Consider the following 19,914-nt stretch of genomic DNA (forward strand, 5'->3'; position numbering starts at 1 on the left):
TATAAGAGTACTGCGTAACGATAGCAATGGCAGCAATGGCAGCAATGGCACAAACTTACAGTCCAATGGTAAAGATTAGCCACAGCAAAGAGGCAGAGAATGAAGACTTACGATAGAAAAGGAGAAGAAAATAAAAGGTAAACTACGATACGAAAGGAAAAGAGAAAAGAAGACCGAAAGCTACGATAGAAAAGAAAAGGGAAAAAAGACTAGAGACCAAAAGGAAAGGTTTCCTCATGAGAGAGTGGCTCAACCGGCTGGACGGTCTCAAAGGGCTCGACGGCACGAGTGGTATCGAACCAGACATAGGCATCGAGCTGCAAGGGCAAGATGGCCTTGGAGTAGTGGCTCCAGCGCTCGGTATCTGGGCGGTAGATGACGCCAATGAAGCGTTCGAGCTGGGGCTGCATGAGGGCCTGATGGAGTTTGGGATCGAGCCTGTCGCGCCGCAGGTCGAGCAGGCATCGTGGGACATTAGCGTCGTGCATGATGCGCTCATAGCTGCCGTCCATGGAGGGCCGGACGCGCATGACTTGCATGGGTTCGTCCCATTCGTGCGACGCGGCGACGGTCCCCGTATGCGTGCCGCAGCCGATGATCTGGACGCGGTCCGGCCCAAACTGCTCGCGGCAGAGCTGGCCAATGTTCAGTTCGCCGCGGGACATGCCCATGCCCGTGTGCCGCGCATCGCCGACGTGCGAGGTGTGTGCCCAGACGACGGCCTTGGATCCCTTACGGTGGTGAAGGAGCCGCGCGAGGGTCTCGAACATGTGCGTGTCTCGTAGGTTCCAGGACTCGTCGGAGCCATAGTACATGCTGCGGTAGTATTCCTCGGCGTCGGTCACGAGGCGCGCGTTCATTTCGGCGTCGAGAAAGTCTTCCCCGTCCGTCTGCGCGTACTCGAGCCGCCGCTTCAGCAGGTCGCGCAGCATCTTGAGCACGGATTGCTCGCATGGTGCGAACCCTTTGCTGAGTGCGACGCGGCCGTATTTGGCAGGGTCCTCGACCCAGGGCGCCAAACAGCCGTAGCGGCGGCGAGCGACGTTGGCGGTTTCCGGGTCGACGTGCTCCAGGTAGTCAACCACGGCGCGGATGGATTCGCCCATGCTGTACAGATCGAGCCCGTAGATGCCGGCGCGTCGCTCGACGGGGAGTTTGGCGTTGCGGCCGCGCAGCCATTCGAGGAATTCGTGCACTTCTTGGTTGCGCCACATCCAGGTCGGGAATCGTTTGAATATGGGCTGTAGTTCTTTGGATTTTGTGGATGGTGAGAGTCGAACGTACCGGTCCAAGGACTTTGCGTCGGGCCAGTCCGCTTCAATGGCAATCGTGTCGAAGCCATGGTGCTCGATGAGTCGCTTTGTGATGGCTGCTCGGGCACGATAGAATTCTGAGGTGCCGTGGCTGCCATCTCCGATCAAGACGACTCGCGCGTTGGCAAAGCTGTCGAATTGAGCTCCAAATGATGGATGCTCAATCTCTGGCAGCACCTTGACTGCAGAACGGACAAGTTCTGGGACGGATTTCATCGTGATATAGCTCCGTAGAGACTGAAAGAGTAAAAAGAGTTTAGACGTCGGTCCCTAGATTAGCAATGTCAACGATTAATAGACCCAGTGATGATGATAGTGATTAGTCCTAGATGATTATCCTCGCTCATCTGTTTATATTTAGACCTGTCAAATTGGGTTGTTTTGATCCTTTGCTGATAACACTTAAATGATGGTGGTTGTTTCCCAATATGGATTTCTGACGGGTGGCGACGTAAGGACGACGTCAAGCCATTTGGCCATTTGTCAATTTGGGACAACAGCTCAAAGTACTGAATTCTGCCAAATGTTTTAGAGAAGGTACTTTATTTCAACTGTATCTGTTAATGTCTGCTTGCGGAGTATTTTGTATAATCCTGATGAAGATGTTTCGTTTGCATGAAAGCTCTTGTAACAAGTAAGAACAAGCATTTACTCGCCTCGGTCACTTCCAACAATGATGCAGGAAGGTACAAGTAAACTTCTAGACGAATCGCACGAGGCATCCTAAGAGACAGTCCTCGGTCCAATTGTCTGGCGACACTTTGTCAGCAACAATCGCAGAGATCTGTACGGAGTACAGGGATCACATGGAGTATGCTGATACATCACATGCTACCAAGTGCAGCTTTGTCCCTTGGCAATGATGACTATATTTGTATCAAAAGCCATGGATATATTCTGTCAATGACAGGCACGTTTCACGAAATTCAGTCATGCATCCTTGGTACTCGAGACATGTTCTAAAAGTTTCATAGTGTATACTGTATAACTTTATCAACAATGTACAAAGAACGAAAAGGAAAGTATTTCGTACTCTATGGATATCAGTTTGTCAAGATGCCTTTCGACAGACGGGGAAAGAGAGAGACAGAGAGAGAGTTCATTGTAATGAATCCGTACGCCTTTAATAATGAACCGCTTAACGGCAAAATGGAACCGACTGAAAAAAAAAAAAAAAATCCAAATCTGCCACTGTCAAACGATTTACCCAGTTTGCACGGCGTTTTCTTTGCCCCAAGTCTCTTTTTCTTCTTTGAGAATACGTTGAACCCATCTCGTCGTAATGATTGACCATATGGCGGCAAAGGTAAAAGGGACTCCCCATCCGAGTCCATATCCGACCGGTCTCGGAACAGTCCATATGATTGCGGTGAGCGCCGCGGCAATGATCAACGACGGGATAGACCAGAAGAATCCAAGATTGACCAGCATTCTTCGGAAAATAGGCGATGCATCGAATCGCAGACGCAGAGCTTCACGATATGGATGACCGCCAGCGCCGTCCGTGCCAACGACGTCTTCTATCAAGGTATAGACAGGAGGGGGAATCCGTTGACCGCGAGGAACCGAGGAGATGCGAAAAGGAGCCTTGACATGTCCGAGATGAAGTAGATTGAACAAGGTCATCTGAATGCCGTGATAATAGAGGAAGACGGAGGCCGGCATGGCCACAAGACGAATGATGGGGTTGTGTGGAGCGGTGCCGGCAATCAAGGCTGCGATGACGAAGAAGAAGCCCAGGGTGAAGTTATACATGAAAAAGTCGAGCGACCACCTGTTGGCTCCGAGTGGGCGCGAGAACGGGTCCTTTCTGACCAATTTATATGCACGGATAATCAACGTTGGCGCGACGTCCAAGACGCCTACCAGGCAGGTTGTGAGGGTGAAGATGATCCTGGCATCGTAGGTTAGCCAAATGTGTCGTGGAAATATTTTGAATAGTCATGATTTACCATTCTTCCAAGTCGGTATCAAAGTAAAGCGCGTAAAAGAGGACGAGCGGTACTAGACAGGAGCTGAGCAATGCGACACTCCAGAACATGAAGATGTTCCTTTTTCGAGTGCGCAGCGAATAGGGCAATTCAGGCAGTCCCACATCCTGTGTGCCCGCCGAGGATACTGACAGAGGGTGCTCCATCAGAAATCGGGATTTATTTTTTTCAAATATTACTTTTGCATCAATAGGGCCATTATGAGGCTCTCTGCTTGGGGGAAAAGGAAAACTGTTGATGGGGTGGGAAAAATTGGGCAGATGCGAAAGTTGAGCGTGAAAATACAGATGTTGATCAGCGTCAGGAGTGGATAAAGCCAGTCGCAACAAAATTGGGTGACAAGAATGACGTCGGTCGCTACGTAAATTAGGTCTCATGTAGGGCGAATTGGCAACCGGTTGGCCCTGTTGGTGGTGTCGGTGTCGGTGGGCTTCGACGGCACCACTGGTTCCGTCGGGGGATTCTCAAATCAAGCTCCGACGTTGAATCTGCACCGCTTACCTGCGTGCGCAGACAGACAATAATCCCATGCAAGTGTGGTCAACTATCGTAGCTCTCCCGTAGTTCCCCTTTCAATGAACGGTAAGCTACCTCTGTCACAAGGATGACTGGAGTGTCAGCATCATCATATCATGTTTTGTTTGTGGTGCCCTGGCCCCCATTCCTCAACGTTCCTCCTCGCTCCTTGTCTGTCAGGCCAACCCCCAAAAGTCTCTCATGACTGTAGTCCTGTAAGTGACGGGTACATGGTCTGCGGATATAAATTAGCTCTACCAGTCTAGTACTCACTACTCAGCCGCCGAGCCTCCACTAGCCGATTCAGCCGCGAAGCCAAGCGAAGCCAACCCCGCATTTCCAACGTGTCCTGTCTCGGCTTTCGTCACTAAGACTGTACTTTCGATGAAATGAACACGGTCATATAACTTTAGGGAGGTAGGCATTCGTATTCGAAGAGAATCAATTAACTTGGCATATCAATGGTATAAATGCATGTAGTCACGTGATGGTGTCCAATTGGTCTGACCTCTGGAATGCAACAACCATACAAAGTAGATATCCCTTATAAGGTTCGCAATCACCGTAACCATGCCCCCTCCCTCGGAGAATATTTCTCTTTGTGATTTCAACTCCTCCGCTTTACGGGTTGATATGCCATAAACAGTGTGCCAAAAGAGACGGAGATTTCTCGGCTCTCAATGTCGCGCCATCCTGCATCTTCCCCCCGGACTCCTTGTCAGTTTTAGGTTAATCTTCGCGTCCAAAAGCGAAACTCTGGTACCAGGTAAGATTTGCTCTTTGCAACTGCCGGCACGCGTTTCCAGCCTCCTCCCAATCATGCAGTTACCGTACACCGTCAAAATCACTAGCAAACAAACGTCGTGTATTGTCAGCGCCAAAGAGAGAAGCGGGGGGAATGCATCTCTTTTACCCCGCATCATGAAGGCTGGACATTGGATCTTATGGGAGAGCTCTGCGTAACATAAATAAAAGGTCGAGCTGCTCAAAATGTGTAGTTTCTCCCAAAGCTCATCTATCGTGTGCAGGGATTAAGCATCTCTATTGCTTAGTAAAATCAGAACATATCCTTTTGTTGTTGTTGCGATATCTGTACCCAAACGGTAACGTCTCCGAGATTTAGCTGTCGGTTGACCCCTCCGAACAAACATTACGTAGACGCAGGAGCTCCCTTTTGTCAGGTTGGTCTTAAATCTCACGGCTCGCACTCTTTTTTGTCTTTTCAATTGACCTTATCCATTGCAGTAAGAAGAAGAGGAATTCTCCATATTTTTCTCCAAATATACCTCCAGCATGGTATTTATTCGTTCATTGTCGCGTCCTGCCTCTTCTCTCTTGGCCGCAAAGGCAGCTCTTCCCCGCGCTGCTTGGCGAGGGTCTCAGCTGCTCCGACAGCCCGCCGCGGTCAGAATGCTGACTGCCACATCCCAACGACAGGGCAAAGTCCTTCTTGTACTTTACCAAGTAAGTAGTGAATCAAACCCAGGTTTTTCTCTCAATTGAAACAACAAAGGTAGCAATGTATTAATATCGTCCTTGAAATTCACAGGGCGGTGAGCATGCCAAACAGGTCCCGGGATTGCTAGGAACGGTCGAAAACGAGCTCGGATTGCGCAAATGGCTCGAAGACCAAGGCCACACTCTTGTGACTACACATGACAAGGAGGGCGAGAATTCGACTTTTGATCGCGAACTCGTTGATGCCGAAGTTATCATTACCACTCCGTATGACCAGCCCCGCGCCCTCTGCTTTTGTCCTCGTGCAACTGCCATAGCTTCCATTCGACCAGCAAAATTATTAACATTCCCCATAGATTCCACCCCGGTTATCTCACCAAAGACCGCCTTGCAAAGGCAAAGAACCTGAAAATCGCCGTGACAGCCGGCATTGGATCCGACCATGTTGATCTGGACGCTGCGAACGAGACCAATGGCGGCATTACCGTTGCTGAAGTTACCGGTTCCAACGTGGTCTCGGTCGCCGAGCACGTCGTCATGACCATTCTCACCTTGGTTCGCAACTTTGTCCCCGCACACGAGCAGATTGAGCGAGGCGATTGGAACGTCGCGGCAGTTGCCAAGGACGAATATGATTTGGAAAACAAGGTCGTTGGAACCGTGGCCGTTGGCCGTATCGGCGAACGCGTCCTCCGACGTCTCAAGCCATTCGACTGCAAGGAATTGCTCTACTTTGACTATCAGCCACTGAAGCCAGAAGTCGAAAAGGAGATTGGCTGCCGACGTGTCGACAGTCTCGAAGAGATGCTTGCCCAATGCGACGTCGTCACGATCAACTGCCCTCTTCACGAAAAGACCCGGGGCTTGTTCAACAAGGAACTCATCTCCAAGATGAAGAAGGGTATGCACTTTCTGTCCTTTACTCTTAACTCTTTTTCAACCATCCACCTTCTCCCGCCCCAAAACCGCCCACCGCATTTTTTTAATAAAAAAAAAAAGAAAAGAAAAATAGCATTGCTAATCACTTCTGCAGGCTCTTGGCTCATAAACACCGCCCGTGGAGCCATTGTCGTCAAAGAAGACGTCGCTGAGGCGCTCAAGTCCGGCCACCTCCGCGGCTACGGTGGAGACGTCTGGTTCCCCCAGCCCGCTCCAGAAGACCACCCGCTCCGTTACGCCAAGAACCCCTTTGGCGGCGGCAACGCCATGGTGCCGCACATGTCCGGCACATCGATTGACGCGCAGAAGCGCTACGCCGCGGGCGTCAAGTCCATTCTGGAATCCTACTATTCCGGCAAGGAAGACTATCGTCCCGAGGATCTGATCGTCCACAAGGGCGACTACGCGACCAAGGCCTATGGCCAGCGCACCAAGAAGCAGTAAAAGTACCTGTAATCGGATAATTTAAATATTTTGATACTTGCACCTTGCCATAGCTGTTGCCTGCTTTTCCCTTTTATATTTATACTTCTTTTTCATTTTCATTTTTGATTTTGATCTTGTTGACAATGGCCTCGGAGCGAAGGAACAAAAAAATGCGACTCTATTGACTATATAAACTCCCAAATGAACAAGTCCAAACAATAAAAGTGCTTAATGACTCTTTTCCGCAAATGAACAACTCTATTGCTTGCCACATGTACATTATACGAATAATGTTAAAATGAAAATGCCCACTGCAAAAGTCGAAATAAAAAAGAAGAGGAGATCCAATAATCTAGGGAGGAACCCGCTATCCGCTATAATCTATATTACTATCTTACATAAGTCTATACATGGTGAAAATGCAACTTTTTGCTCCCATGAAACGATACACAATGAAAAAGAGAAGAGAATAAAACAGTAATATACAAAACACCTCTAATCTGCCGTCCTCTCCTCTAACGAGGAGAACAAACAGGGGTTAGAACAAAAAGTTGACAGTCTTGACAGCGCCATCTTTGACAACAACGACGATATCACGCAATGCGTTATCGCCTCTACGCTCGACAAGCCAGCGCTTGCCGTCCTGTGTGCCGATGACATGTCCGAGGACGAACTGCTGAAGGGGTGACGCATTGGGAAAGACAACATCCTGTACGATCGCTTGCGACGTTGACGGTGGGGATGCGACGGCGTCAGTACCGTCCCCATCACCGACAGAGGACGAGGAAAGAGCAGAGTCGTCACCGATAAATGGCAAGGGAAGGGTGAATCGGAACCGGCCGTTGACTTGGACAGCGCAAGGACGGGGTCTGCGGCCGAGAATCTGGACAGAGTCATCTGGGGTGGGGAAGCGGGCTGAGAAGATGCTGGCAGTGGATGATGTAGGCGATGACTCGGTGGATGATGGAGGAGATGGGAGAGTAGATGTAGCGGTAGAAGTGCTCGGAGTCGAGTGCAAAATCTGCCAGCACTCCTCGGCAAACGCAGGCGTAATGGGCGCCATCATGCGCAACAAGGCGCTGAGAGAGTGGTAATGAATCTCCGGACGAATGGCGCCCGGCTTGGTCGAGGACAAGACGTTGGTGAGCTTCATCAAGTCCGAGACGACCGTGTTCAAGGCATATGTGGTCTCAAGGGACTGGGTGACTTGGGAGATTGTCTTTTGGACTTCGAGCCACAGCGAGGACTCGGCGTCGTTGAAGGTGGAAAGGTCCGGAAGGGGGGCAGAGGAGGCAGGTAGATCCGCCGCTTGGGTTTCAGTTTCGGTACGATGCGCCTGCTTCTTTTTCCCAACGTGGGGCGTAGGCTCCGTGACTATGCGCCATACGCGTGCGAGCCAGCGGTGGATACCGACGATGCGGTCTTCATCCCATTCGAGGACATCGCTGACGGGAGCCTGGAAGAGCATGTGTGCGCGTGTAGCGTCGGCGCCGTACTTGGCGATACAGTCTCCCGGATCCACGCCGTTGTATTTGCTCTTGGACATTTTTTCGAAACTGACTTTTGCCGTTTCACCGCTGAGTTTGACTTTGGGCTTGTTGGGATCTGTCAGGTCGACTTCCTCGGGCTTCAGGAAACGGCCGGTAATAGGATCGGAGTATGTCTTTCCGTGAACCATGCCCTGTGTGATCAATTGCTTGAATGGTTCCGCTTTGAATTCGGGGTTGCCTCCGGACGGCCAAAGAGACGTGGTCGCAAGGAATTTGGAGATGAAGCGGGCGTAGAGGAGGTGCAGGATGGCGTGCTCAACGCCACCAATGTAGATGTCTACAGGAAGACTGTTGTCGGCAGACGAGGACGAGAATGGTGCGTCAGGGTTCTTCGCATCGGGGAAACGCATATAGTACCAGGAGGAATCGACAAAAGTGTCCATTGTGTCGGTATCGCGTTTTGCGTCGCCGCCGCACTTGGGGCATGTCGTGTTAACCCACTCTGGAACATCCTCGAGAGGATTTCCTCCTTTGCCTCTCAACGAGCTTCCGTGAATTTTGGGTAATTCAACAGGAAGCTCTTCTGCTGGCACAGGCACAGCACCGCAACTCTGGCAATGCACCATAGGAATTGGCGTTCCCCAGTACCGTTGCCTGCTGATCAGCCAGTCACGAAGTCTCCAGGATTCAGCATGTTCGGCAGCATTTCCATTTTCTACCTGTCCCAGCCAAGAGACGATTTCTCTCGCAGCGGCGGCGGATTCCATCCCTACAAACCGCCCGCAGCTTGCATTTAGTATACCCCTATGGACAAAGGGTTGATCGTGCGCTCCAGGAACAAGAGTGACGTCCTGGATAAGACCCGCAGAGTCAGAAGGAGATACTACGAGGGCAATTGGTTCGGCTCCTTGGTTTTCCCTCCAAAAGGCGTGGTCTCGGGAGTCGTGCCCAGGCACGCCCATAACAGCCCCCTCACCGTAGTCGCCAAGTACATAAGGTGCTACGTATATGGGCAACGGCTTGATTGTTCCTCGTAAACCGAGGCGAGACAGGGGGGTTACACCGTGAACACCAGGGAGTAGATAGCCAGCCTTCGAATCCGGTGGGAGACTATCCGCCACGTCGAGAAAAGCCTGAAGCACTGGAAGAGACTTTGCCATCTCGGTGACAATCGGATGGGTGGTTGAAAGAGCAAGGTACTGAACACCAAAGAGTGTGTCGGGTCTGGTCGTGAATGCCTCTATGACCGAGTCGGCTGTCGTCCCATTGTTGCTGTCAAAGCGTACTTGAAACCGGATTTTCGCGCCTTCAGATTTCCCAAGCCAGTTCTTCTGCATCGACAGAACATGTTCCGGCCAACGACTGTCTTTCGAGAGAACGTCCATATCTAGAAGAGATTCCTTGAAGGCTGTGATACGCAAAAACCACTGTTTCAGTCGAAGCTTCTCGACTTTGGCTCCCGATCTCCACGAGTAGCCATTTGCGTCCACCTATAGCAACCCTATTAGCATATTTCTATGGTGTGTAGAGGACAAGACATACCTGCTCATTCGCCAAAACAGTCCGGTCAACGGGATCATAGTTGACAATTGCTTGAGCCTGGTAAGCTAGGCCATGCTCATGGAGGAGCTGGAATATTCTTTGGGTATGCTTGTAAAATGACGGGTCACACGTCATAAATTCCTGTAGGGAAAAACGAGAATGGCATCAGTTAAACATGGCAATTGGCTTCGTGCTTCTCAGCTCCCTCATTACATACTCTGTCCCAGTCCCATTGCCCATTCATAACCTTCAACTGATTCTTCATCTTCTCAATGTTTTGGATTGTCCATTCCGCGGGATTAATGCCTCGTTCTATAGCCGCATTCTCAGCAGGCAAACCAAAAGCATCCCAGCCCATTGGGTGTATCACATTGTAGCCCCGCATGCGTTTGAACCTCGCCAGCACGTCGGATATCGTGTATACTCGTAAATGGCCAAGGTGGAGAACACCGGACGGGTACGGAAACATTGGAAGGACGTAATACGCCTTATCTGATCGCTGCTGATCATGGTGTTTGAGTTCCGCGCCTCGAGACGTCCATATTTCGTTCCATTTCGCATCGATTGCTTGTAGATCAAGCTTTGGTGTAGAGCTAGTTGACGCTGCACGTCGGGGAGCGGCGATGCGGGCGCTATTCGGCGCAGCAGCAAGCCATGTCCTGGCTGCAAATCCAAGTCTTGCAGACCTCATTAGGACACAGATGCATTGCTTCTCAATGAGTTTTCAAAATCATGTCTTCAATTCATCCTCAAAAACAGATTGAAAGCCTAAAATGGTTCCGTTCCGCAAATAGGAAGAACATAAAGAAATCCCCGAAATCAAAAGCGGAAACATCGAAACGATCGTCGGCGCTAAACCCGAGATAGTTTGCAGCACAACAGCACTCCAAGACAGCAGCGCAACACCCGCCAGCGTCAACAAGCATTCCTTTTGATTCAACTGTCTAAGACTCAATTTCATACAAGCTGGATCGTATGACATTCTTTCCTGCAAGCAATCAAATGATGCAATAAGCATGATGGCTTGGGGTTATTGGATTTCTCTTTGAGATCAAGCCGAACAATTTCCGCAACAATCATGGCGGGATATACTAATCTCAAGCCGCCAGCCTCCCAGCTGCCGCGGGACTCTCTCGAACTTGCCTCCTTGGCGTCCTCTTCTCCCGAATCTCACCGTTCATCAATTTCTTCATCGTCTTCCGGAGTGCCGTCCTCTCGTCGAATTTCTTTGGAAAATGACGATTTTCTCTCTCCAGCAAATGCCGCTGCCGAAAGCGGCCGGCCAGGTCATCGTGGTCGCTCTTACTCTGTTTCTTCAGCTTTTGAATTCGCCTCGAACCTCTTTCCATTGTCCTTGACTGCAGGCGGATATGCGCCATTGACGGCTCCGAGCTCCATGTCACTGGATTCGCGGAACGCTTTACAATCTGGATCACTTGAGAAGCACAAAACTCTGACGTATCTCAACGGGCTCTCTCTCGTCGTCGGCTTAATTATTGGCTCAGGAATATTCTCGTCGCCCAGCCAAGTGAACTCTCACGCCGGCTCGCCAGGTGCATCATTGATTGTCTGGGCGGTCGCCGGAATACTAGCATGGACCGGCGCCGCAAGCTATGCGGAGCTTGGAGGAGCCATACCCCTGAACGGAGGTGCGCAAGCCTACCTTTCCAAAATCTTCGGCGAGCTGGCAGGATTCCTTTATACCTGGTGCGCAGTGTGCGTCCTCAAGCCGGGATCAGCTGCAATCATCTGTATCATCTTCGGCGAGTACGTGGTGCGTGCGATAGTTGGGGCAGAAATTGAGACTATTAGCGTCTGGATAAGCAAAGGGGTAGCAGTCGCGGCCCTGCTTTTAATCACGTCATTGAACTGCATATCAACCAAGATTGGTACCCGCATGGGAGATTTATTGATGCTATTCAAGTTCATTGCGCTCCTTGGAGTTACAATTACCGGTGTGGTTGTGGCCATTACAGGTTTCTCTTGGCGAGGCAATTCAAATGAAGACTGGAAACATGGCAGTTGGTTTCAGGGCACAAGTAAAGATGTGTCTAATTGGGCTGTTGCGCTTTATGCTGGATTGTGGGCATTTGACGGTTGGGACAATGTAGGTTTCTTCTGCCGGATCCACCTCGTATATCGTACGCCGGGCTGACTTTGCAATAGGTAAATTTTGTCACTGGCGAGTTTATCAATCCATCTCGAGATCTGCCTCGAGTCATCCACACATCTATGCCACTTGTTATAGTGTCATATCTACTTGCAAATGTGGCATACTTCTTTGTGCTTCCTTCAAAGGTTATCGAAAATAGCAACACGGTTGCGGTGCAATTTGGTGCTCAGGTTTTCGGACCAGTTGGAGCTATTGTGCTGGCTCTCGTTGTGAGCGCTAGCTGCATTGGAGCTTTGAATGCAACCACCTTTACCAGTGGACGGCTCGTCTATGCCGCAGGCAAAGAAGGCTATTTGCCTTCTGTCTTCGGTAGGATTGGTATCCGCCGACGATCAGACAGCACTACCTCTATGCGATCACGGTCTTGGCTTACGCGCTATCTCAAGCGCATCTTTGGAGACGCTGGTGGCATTGGGTATACACCGATCTTCGCCATGGCATTGAACACTGTTTTGACGGCATGCTACATTTTCCTCGGCGAATTTCGCACACTTTTGACATTCTACGGTGTGGCCGGGTACTCATTCTACTTTTTAACCGTTCTAGGGTTGATTGTCCTCCGGATCAAGGAACCGTACCTGGAACGGCCATACAAAACATGGATCACCACTCCTATCATTTTCTGTTGCGTCAGCTTGTTCCTTTTGAGTCGAGCAGTTTTCGCGGAGCCGATCCAAACGCTTATTGTTGTCATTTTCGTGGCACTCGGCGTACCCGTCTTTTATTGGCGCATAGCTAAAAGAGATGGAGGCCTTGGAGCCGATGGTGGAGCGCGAACATGGAAGTTTTGGAGATGGAAAAAGACATGAGCGATTATATAAAAAGCGACAATGTTTCATTCTTGAACCTTTCGTGGTAACGTGCATGATACCCAGATAGTTAGATGGTAGATTTGTAAAATACCGAATATATCATCAGGAATTATGATGTTTCATTTCTTCGTTGTAATCCGGAGTCGAAGGGTTCTATATCAAGTCGAATAATTATAATAAGAGCACAACTGTCCTATCTCCTGCAATAAACGGCCCGACCATTGCCTTGCCCTCTCAGCACAATCTGTGTCCCGGCCACATTCAGCATTGGCGTACTCTGATCTATAATGTCGAGATCTAGATCAGGAAAATCTTTCCAGATTTCCACTCGAGTCCAGGCTGGACTCTCACAGGCAACCCTTGCTGCTCGAGAAGCTTGATCCAAGTCCCCTACCTCGAACAGTACGCCACGCGCATGGACTTTGTCTGCAATCTCATAGAGTCGAGGGTAGAAGAGATCCCCTACTAGATCATCTTCATTGCCTTGCTCTGTTGATCGTCTTATGCTGCGCTCTGGCACCAAGGCGAGCCGGGGCTCATAGTTCCTTACTGAAGCAGAAGTATCCCTATCAAATCCTTTAGGGGAAATGTACGGAGGGTTCGAGATAATAAAATCCCAGGAATTGGTTGCACTCTCCGCCTCCGCCTTCAATCTCTCATAAAAGCTTTCGGCAAATACGTCCGCTTCTATAAATCTGATCTGCTCACGCGCTACAGGGTCAAGGTAGCCTTGCCGTATATTCCATTCCAGATTGTCGTTTGACAGTCTAATTGCTTTTGCGGAAATATCGACGCCGAAAATTTTGAGCTGGAGGAATTTCTTTGACAGCATTGAATGCATTAGAAGCGGAATGCATCCAGTGCCCGTACATAAATCGAGAATCTTAATTTCCCGGTCTGCATTTTCTTTTTCTAAGACATTGTTCGCAAGGTGCATAACACATGCTTCTGTCTCATGTCTATAAACTATTCATGAGCTTGATTGATCTCCAGAATGACGAACAATGGGGTTGCACCTTGGAATTAGCACGCCCGGGCGGCACAGAATTTCAACTTCACCAAATGGTTGATTTCCCAGTATATATTGTAGCGGCTTGCCGCGCGCTCTTTCCTCGCAGTATCTTGAAAGCAAAGTCCGCCATCCGACAGCCGTTCTCTCAATCCCATCAGACCTTACAGTAGCAATAGCATGTTCCTTTAGCCAGCGTAACTCATTGCGGGCCGAAGCTATGTCTCGACATGGACGAATGAGGAGACATAGCAGAGGGTCAAGCTTTCGTGCATGTAAAAGAAGCCGCGGGGAGAGGCGTGGCATATATCCTCATGAATAAAAAGGCAAATTCGGAGAAATGGCGGTGCTATATCAATGCCATATATCGTAATTCTTTTCTCTTGAAGTTCTGTTTGGTTAATCTACGGACATAAGTTCGGTGATATTGCTCGGTGTCGGAGGCTGAAAACGCCGAACTGCCGAGAGGTGGGCAAGTAAACACCAGAAATGATAACGCACAGAAGACAGGAAATTATTTAGATACAACTGCGCCAAGGGCCAAGGCTCCAGGATGATCTCACGTTCCGCGCTGGGTAGGCATTCAAGACGGCACTGGCCTCTCCAAAATTTGGTGACGGACAACTCTTTTGGCAGTTCAATGCCTCTACCAGCAACACCACTTAACGCGCCATCCTGGGGAAAGGCGCTTGGTTATCTCCGGACGATTACGGCTTCTTTCAAAAGGTCTCATGCAGCAAGGGGCCATCCGGCGCCGACTTTTCCAGTCATTGAGAAATGCCCGTCACCGACATGTCAATGCGCACCAATGCCGTCTGGGCTTGACATTGACTATAAACGACCGCTAAGCAACACCGTAGCAGCATATCAAGAACAAGTCTTAATATCTACCGGAAGAGATGACTGGGCCAGTAGAGCAGAAGAAGAGGAGGATGCTGTTCTACTAAGAGGATTGAAAAGCTTGTTAGGGCGTGGAGGCACGTTTAGTAACGTCAGTCTTCTACCATTATCATGCTGGAATATTAGCTAACATTGGCATTGGGAATCTTTAGCCATTCCATAACATTATGCTTACCAATTCGTCTTTTGCCCCCTCGGTTTCAAACTCTGCAAGCTCTGTTTATCTGTTTCCGAGCTTTCGCTACATTCCATCCGTTTCCCTCACAGACGGCTCAATGAAAGCTTTCACACAAGCTTTTCTGCTCCCGGAGAAGCTACACCCTGCACACGAAATCATGTCATCTGAAGACCAAAGACAAAATCTCATGAGAAAACCAGCGTTACAGGATCAGTTTCCCGGCGCACGCGCCGTTGACGAACTGGTGGTCCTCATTTGCGGTCACGGTGGAAGAGACGAACGTTGTGGAATCCTTGGACCTATACTCCGCTCAGAGTTTGAGGAGAAGCTTGAAGTGGCGGGTTTTGATGTCGTTGAAGAGGCAACTGTACCCAAGGGTTTGGAAAAACCGTCGCAGTCCGGAAAGCCGAGGGCTAGAGTGGGCCTAATCAGCCATATCGGTGGACACAAGTATGCGGGAAATGTCATAATCTATATTCCACCTACTTTGCGACAGGGTCTATCAACCAGCAATCCGATGGATGGTAAGGGCATCTGGTATGGAAGGGTCGAGCCCGGGCACGTTGAAGGCATTGTCAATGAGACTGTCTTGAACGGATCAGTCATTGCAGAGCTCTTTCGAGGTGGCGTCGGCAAAGGTGGAGAGGCTCTGCGATTATGATAAACACTTCTAAGCTTTGCTTTTTGGTGCATTCAGTGTAATTTCCTGAATTCTTGTACAGTATGAGTGTAAACAGATTCTCCACTCGAGCTTCCTCGATAACCCTAGCATTAGATATCCCAAAACAGTATTTTATATATATATAAAGTTTCTCTTCTCTCTATAATTAACTCCTTATTATAAATTATATTTTTATATCCAACTATTAAAGTTGAGAATCTTTTTCTTTCCTTTTCTTCTCTTCTATTTTCACATTTCACATGCGTTTAGAAAGACATGGATTTAGATAAGATTGATCTGATGCAGATAAGATAAGATTTCGATGTTGGTGACGAATATCGCGAGTTACACTTCAAACATTTTAAACAGTTGTCAGTGACTGCATATCGCTAGGGGCGTGGCTGATGAGGAGCTTGATTCAATTTGGGCTGGTTAGGCCATCATTATATCGCAGTTGTTCTAGAGATGTGCGCATTGGACTGGCGGCGTCGCCATCTCGAGCACAATCGACCTCAACTCCTACTGGCGCACGCCGACGATGGCCTGCCTACCTCGTCACTATTGCGACTGGCTTTGGCATCGGATCTGCATACAGGGTATTCTTTGGAGTAGGATCTGATGGAGTAAATCCTGAAACGTTTACCCCTTTTTCATTGACTGGGAGAGAATCCGTTTCGCCAACGAGCAGTATCTTTACCCTGACGCCGGCTTCATCACGAACGAATGAAAACGATCATCCATACGCGCAGTTATGGAAACAAGGCGTCTGGAGCGTTGAATTCAAGCAACCACAGCTCCAGATTGCCCGTTCTTACACGCCTCTGCCGCCGTCCCTTATTCCAAGTAGTCCGTCGGGGGACGGAGACCACGAACAGACATTACGCTTCCTAATACGCAGAGAGAAAAAGGGCGAAGTCTCCAACTATTTACATCGGATCGGCCTTGGTACTTCTATTGATGTCCGAGGACCTAAACTGGAATTTACTCTTCCATCTACGACAGATGACGTGGTCTTCATTGCCGGAGGCACAGGTATTGCTCCTGCTCTGCAGGTAGCTCGGGCGCTGTTTTCAAGAAGCACTACAGAGAACGGCTCTTTGCCCCGCTTGCATATACTCTGGGCAAACAGAAGGAGAGAGGATGTTGTGGGAGGCGTCAGCGACACTAAATCTCCTCCGAAAAAGGCGTCTTGGATACCTTGGCGATCTCCTCCTAGCAAGGAGGATCCCGAAGCTTCAGCTGCGGATTCTAACAGAAGCTACCTAGTCCAGGAGCTTGAAGAACTCAAGAAGGGGCATCCAAAACAAGTCAAAGTCGATTACTTTGTTGACGAGGAAGGCACATATGTCGGTCCGGATAATGTGTCTGCTGCCCTCGCATCAAAAGAAAGCGCAGTCGATGTTGCAGCAGCCACCTCGAAGAGAAAACTGATCTTAGTATCAGGACCAGAGGGGTTTATCAATGCCTTGGCCGGACCCAAATTATGGGAAGGTGGACGAGAAGTTCAAGGACCTCTCGCCGGTCTACTGTCGAGTTTACCTATATCAGACTGGCGTGTCTGGAAACTCTAGCATCCTGCTCGTCGCCCCAGTTTCTTCGGATGATGAATCTCCGCAGTAGCCACCTCTTTTATTAGCATTATCATTTTGTCGAGGAAATGGCAAATCTCAACTATTTCCAACCTGTAAATACCCAATACTTGCAAAGCATCTATAGATTACCTGTCAGCAATATTTCATACGTACGCTTTGTATATGCATGCTTTATATAGTGTGAAGCCAAGCTATATCTGTACGGCAAATTGATTATTTGCATGCGAACGCTTGACTAGTCAAGATAAGGGCATCGAGGGTTGGACTGACTGAACGATCTGTACGCACAGTAAACGTTTCTTTGCCGCCGTAGGAGTCGAGCGAATTGTCGGCTGACAGACCCACAGAGTCACCTTTTCGTATGGTAACTCTCCCATGGATCGACTGTCAATATCTGGAGAGCCGCTTTCGATGGTTGTATTTCTGGGATTGTTGATTTCAGTTTTATATGAAGCAAAAAAAGTATTGTCTCCAACTCTCTTAAGCCATATCGTAGTAGCTAATAGAACTATTAGCAAAGGAACGTTTATTTATTTAATTATTTTTGAACTCAAGAGCGATTTAGTATTTTCGAGGAAATAGACACATAATTATGTCTCCTTTCAGCTTGTGTTAAACTTACTAAGAAGTTTTATACTAATATTAAATTTTTTAAATGCATGGGAATTTCAATTATATCAGTTATTGTCCAGGCTACCAATTTATCAGTTGCGTTCACTTTTTGAATATCTTGGCTAGTATTGTATAAAGCGTGGTGTTTTCAGATATCAATCGCTAGACATATGACGGAAAAGTACTAGATCATACTTAAGAGGGAAAGTGTAAGAAATGGGACATTGACGTGCAAAAACGTCATCCTTTAAATTATATTGAATGATATGAACATTGTCAAGATTACATTGGTTTATAATATATCAATTTCAAAAGAGAGTAACCTCTGGGGTTCCAATATAACTAACGGTGAACACTTTCCTTTCTCCAAACATTCTTATCGATAAGCATGCCTTCGGCAATTGTTACGGGAGCTACAGGTATGACATCGTTGCTCGTTTCCCCCAACACACGAAAGCTGATACGATGGTTATAAGGAATCCTGGGGCGAGAGATTGTGTTCGCCCTTGGAAAAGATCCTCAAAAATGGCAAACTGTTTATGCGCTTTCTAGAAGCCAGAAAGAAGACTACCCGTCCAACGTTCAGCATGGTCGGATTGATCTGCAAGCGGGGCCGCAGGAGCTTGCCAAGCAGCTCCAAGGCATAGAGGCGGAGTATTTGTTCTTCACTGCCTACCTCCAAAAGGATTCTGAGCAGGAGAATTGGGACACAAATGGTAGGTATTATCAGACTTGTTACATTAAGGTCAAGGATTCTTGCTGATATTGTGGCACTTCAGGGGCGATGCTCGAGAACTTCCTTGAAGCCCTGTCCATGACTGGTGCAGAGAAGAAACTGAAACGAGTTATTCTGACCACCGGGGCTAAACAATATGGCCTTCACCTGGGCCCTGCTAAAAATCCCATGGAAGAATCGGACCCAGAAGTCAAAGGATCAGGCCGACCACCGAACTTCTATTATCGACAGCAAGAAGCATTGAGGACAAAGTCGAAAGGTAAAGGGTGGGACTGGGTCGTGACGTATCCCAATGTTGTTATTGGAGTGGCAAAGGGTGCGTAAATATTCTACAGAAAAGTTTGGCTTTGTTTTGTGAAACAAAGACTCACTGGCTCACCTTCGCTGGACAGGTAATTTTATGAACTTTGCCACCGCACTTGGCATATATGCCACAGTAACCAAAGAACTCAAAGAGCCTTTTATTTTCCCCGGTAATCCGGATCTCTACACGGGATTTGACTGCTTCACCTATTCTCAACTGCATGCGCAATTCTGCCTCTGGGCAGCACTCGAACCTAAATGCGCCAATGAGAACTTTAACGTGGTGAACGGTGACGTGCAGTCATGGCAAACGCTGTGGCCAAAAGTTGCGACGAAGTTTGGCGTGCATATTCCTGCAAAACAATTCAGCTTGAAAGCAGGCGTGGAAAATGAAGTGGAGTTGATTGAGAGACCCCCTATTGCTGATCAAGCGGCCGAGATGGGCATCGTCGATCGCATCTACCGTGGAAAACTGATAATGAAGGTTGACTTGACGAAATGGGCGCAGAGACCCGAGGTGAAGAAAGCCTGGGATACGGTTGTCGCACGGCACGGACTCGACAAGGACGCTTTTGACAAGGCAACATGGCTCTTCCTCAATTTCGTCTTGGGTAAGAATTCTGATGTGGTTATCAACATGACAAAGGCGAGGAAACTTGGCTGGACTGGTTATTATGATACTTGGGATTCATTATCTGAGAGTTTGGATGATTTGGCTGATGAAAAGATCTTGCCAAAGTTTTAGCTGGTCTAATATGGACCGCTTAGACCATTAATAGTGAGGTAGTAATAATTAATTCTTTCATGAAATACTCATGCAGCATTACGGGTTCTTCATCCGAACAAGATTGTATCGGCTGGAAGATTTGGTGGAAAATGGTGCTTAAAATGGCCTGACAGATATTCAAGTCCAGTTTATGCCCTACAATGCATCTATCATTGTAGTGCATTTCCTGCTTCTTCTATTGTTATCAACTCATTACCAACTGGCATAACCAGACGATCAGTTCTCATACTACACATGCTTACTCTCCACGCCCTGCCCTCTTCACTCGTACATTGAACGGTATTCATCCACAATCACCACCTCAGGACTGGCTATACTTCTTGGGCATAATATGATATGTGGAAATCATACCAGCTCTGCTACGCTGCCCTACATCCATGTTCTGCTGTATTCCATTATTTGCGGCTTTGCACCATCACGCTGTCTTTCTGTTGCGCTGCCATGCTATTGTCAGCTTGCAAACAATGGGCCCCGAA

At 48.6% G+C, this 19,914-nt stretch overlaps 10 protein-coding genes across 10 annotated transcripts; 5 read left to right on the plus strand and 5 right to left on the minus strand.

Moving 5' to 3' along the window:
* Positions 1 to 81: 81 nt before the first annotated feature.
* L228DRAFT_249225 (hypothetical protein) lies at positions 82 to 1,935 on the minus strand. Its single transcript, XM_018333047.1, has one exon. The coding sequence runs from the start codon at positions 1,527 to 1,529 to the stop codon at positions 210 to 212; it is 1,320 nt and encodes a 439-aa protein (XP_018186966.1). The 5' UTR covers positions 1,530 to 1,935; the 3' UTR covers positions 82 to 209.
* Positions 1,936 to 2,516: 581 nt separating this feature from the next.
* L228DRAFT_269791 (hypothetical protein) lies at positions 2,517 to 3,450 on the minus strand (the record flags this gene model as incomplete). The annotated part of the gene is made up of 2 exons (XM_018335317.1): positions 2,517 to 3,207; positions 3,266 to 3,450. 2 exons carry the CDS (start codon positions 3,448 to 3,450, stop codon positions 2,517 to 2,519), a joined length of 876 nt encoding a protein of 291 aa, XP_018186967.1.
* Positions 3,451 to 4,428: 978 nt separating this feature from the next.
* Positions 4,429 to 4,835, minus strand: L228DRAFT_171799 (hypothetical protein). The gene has a single exon (XM_018329494.1). It carries the CDS (start codon positions 4,741 to 4,743, stop codon positions 4,498 to 4,500), a length of 246 nt encoding a protein of 81 aa, XP_018186968.1. The 5' UTR covers positions 4,744 to 4,835; the 3' UTR covers positions 4,429 to 4,497.
* A 235-nt stretch (positions 4,836 to 5,070) lies between these two features.
* L228DRAFT_249228 (formate dehydrogenase) lies at positions 5,071 to 6,887 on the plus strand. Its single transcript, XM_018333048.1, has 5 exons — positions 5,071 to 5,116; positions 5,258 to 5,284; positions 5,370 to 5,545; positions 5,635 to 6,179; positions 6,312 to 6,887. The coding sequence occupies exons 1-5, from the start codon at positions 5,114 to 5,116 to the stop codon at positions 6,659 to 6,661; spliced, it is 1,101 nt and encodes a 366-aa protein (XP_018186969.1). The 5' UTR covers positions 5,071 to 5,113; the 3' UTR covers positions 6,662 to 6,887.
* Positions 6,888 to 7,152: 265 nt separating this feature from the next.
* On the minus strand, positions 7,153 to 10,504 carry L228DRAFT_171838 (leucyl-tRNA synthetase). The gene is made up of 3 exons (XM_018329495.1): positions 9,893 to 10,504; positions 9,676 to 9,816; positions 7,153 to 9,623 (listed from the first exon to the last, which is right to left on the minus strand). The coding sequence occupies exons 1-3, from the start codon at positions 10,364 to 10,366 to the stop codon at positions 7,182 to 7,184; spliced, it is 3,057 nt and encodes a 1,018-aa protein (XP_018186970.1). The 5' UTR covers positions 10,367 to 10,504; the 3' UTR covers positions 7,153 to 7,181.
* A 67-nt stretch (positions 10,505 to 10,571) lies between these two features.
* Positions 10,572 to 12,803, plus strand: L228DRAFT_262436 (amino acid transporter-like protein). Its single transcript, XM_018334420.1, has 2 exons — positions 10,572 to 11,782; positions 11,842 to 12,803. Exons 1-2 carry the CDS (start codon positions 10,754 to 10,756, stop codon positions 12,655 to 12,657), a joined length of 1,845 nt encoding a protein of 614 aa, XP_018186971.1. The 5' UTR covers positions 10,572 to 10,753; the 3' UTR covers positions 12,658 to 12,803.
* Positions 12,614 to 14,050, minus strand: L228DRAFT_284458 (S-adenosyl-L-methionine-dependent methyltransferase). The gene is made up of 2 exons (XM_018336227.1): positions 13,677 to 14,050; positions 12,614 to 13,619 (listed from the first exon to the last, which is right to left on the minus strand). Exons 1-2 carry the CDS (start codon positions 13,973 to 13,975, stop codon positions 12,854 to 12,856), a joined length of 1,065 nt encoding a protein of 354 aa, XP_018186972.1. The 5' UTR covers positions 13,976 to 14,050; the 3' UTR covers positions 12,614 to 12,853.
* A 152-nt stretch (positions 14,051 to 14,202) lies between these two features.
* Positions 14,203 to 15,524, plus strand: L228DRAFT_249231 (hypothetical protein). The gene is made up of 2 exons (XM_018333049.1): positions 14,203 to 14,660; positions 14,722 to 15,524. Exons 1-2 carry the CDS (start codon positions 14,310 to 14,312, stop codon positions 15,406 to 15,408), a joined length of 1,038 nt encoding a protein of 345 aa, XP_018186973.1. The 5' UTR covers positions 14,203 to 14,309; the 3' UTR covers positions 15,409 to 15,524.
* A 234-nt stretch (positions 15,525 to 15,758) lies between these two features.
* On the plus strand, positions 15,759 to 17,345 carry L228DRAFT_249232 (cytochrome c mitochondrial import factor). Its single transcript, XM_018333050.1, has one exon. It carries the CDS (start codon positions 15,813 to 15,815, stop codon positions 16,977 to 16,979), a length of 1,167 nt encoding a protein of 388 aa, XP_018186974.1. The 5' UTR covers positions 15,759 to 15,812; the 3' UTR covers positions 16,980 to 17,345.
* A 655-nt stretch (positions 17,346 to 18,000) lies between these two features.
* L228DRAFT_262438 (NAD dependent epimerase/dehydratase family protein) lies at positions 18,001 to 19,436 on the plus strand (the record flags this gene model as incomplete). The annotated part of the gene is made up of 4 exons (XM_018334421.1): positions 18,001 to 18,031; positions 18,089 to 18,328; positions 18,392 to 18,664; positions 18,741 to 19,436. The coding sequence occupies 4 exons, from the start codon at positions 18,001 to 18,003 to the stop codon at positions 19,394 to 19,396; spliced, it is 1,200 nt and encodes a 399-aa protein (XP_018186975.1). The 3' UTR covers positions 19,397 to 19,436.
* Positions 19,437 to 19,914: the final 478 nt, after the last annotated feature.

This window comes from Xylona heveae (genome assembly GCF_001619985.1).
Source record: "Xylona heveae TC161 unplaced genomic scaffold L228scaffold_8, whole genome shotgun sequence".
NCBI lineage: Eukaryota > Fungi > Ascomycota > Xylonomycetes > Xylonales > Xylonaceae > Xylona > Xylona heveae.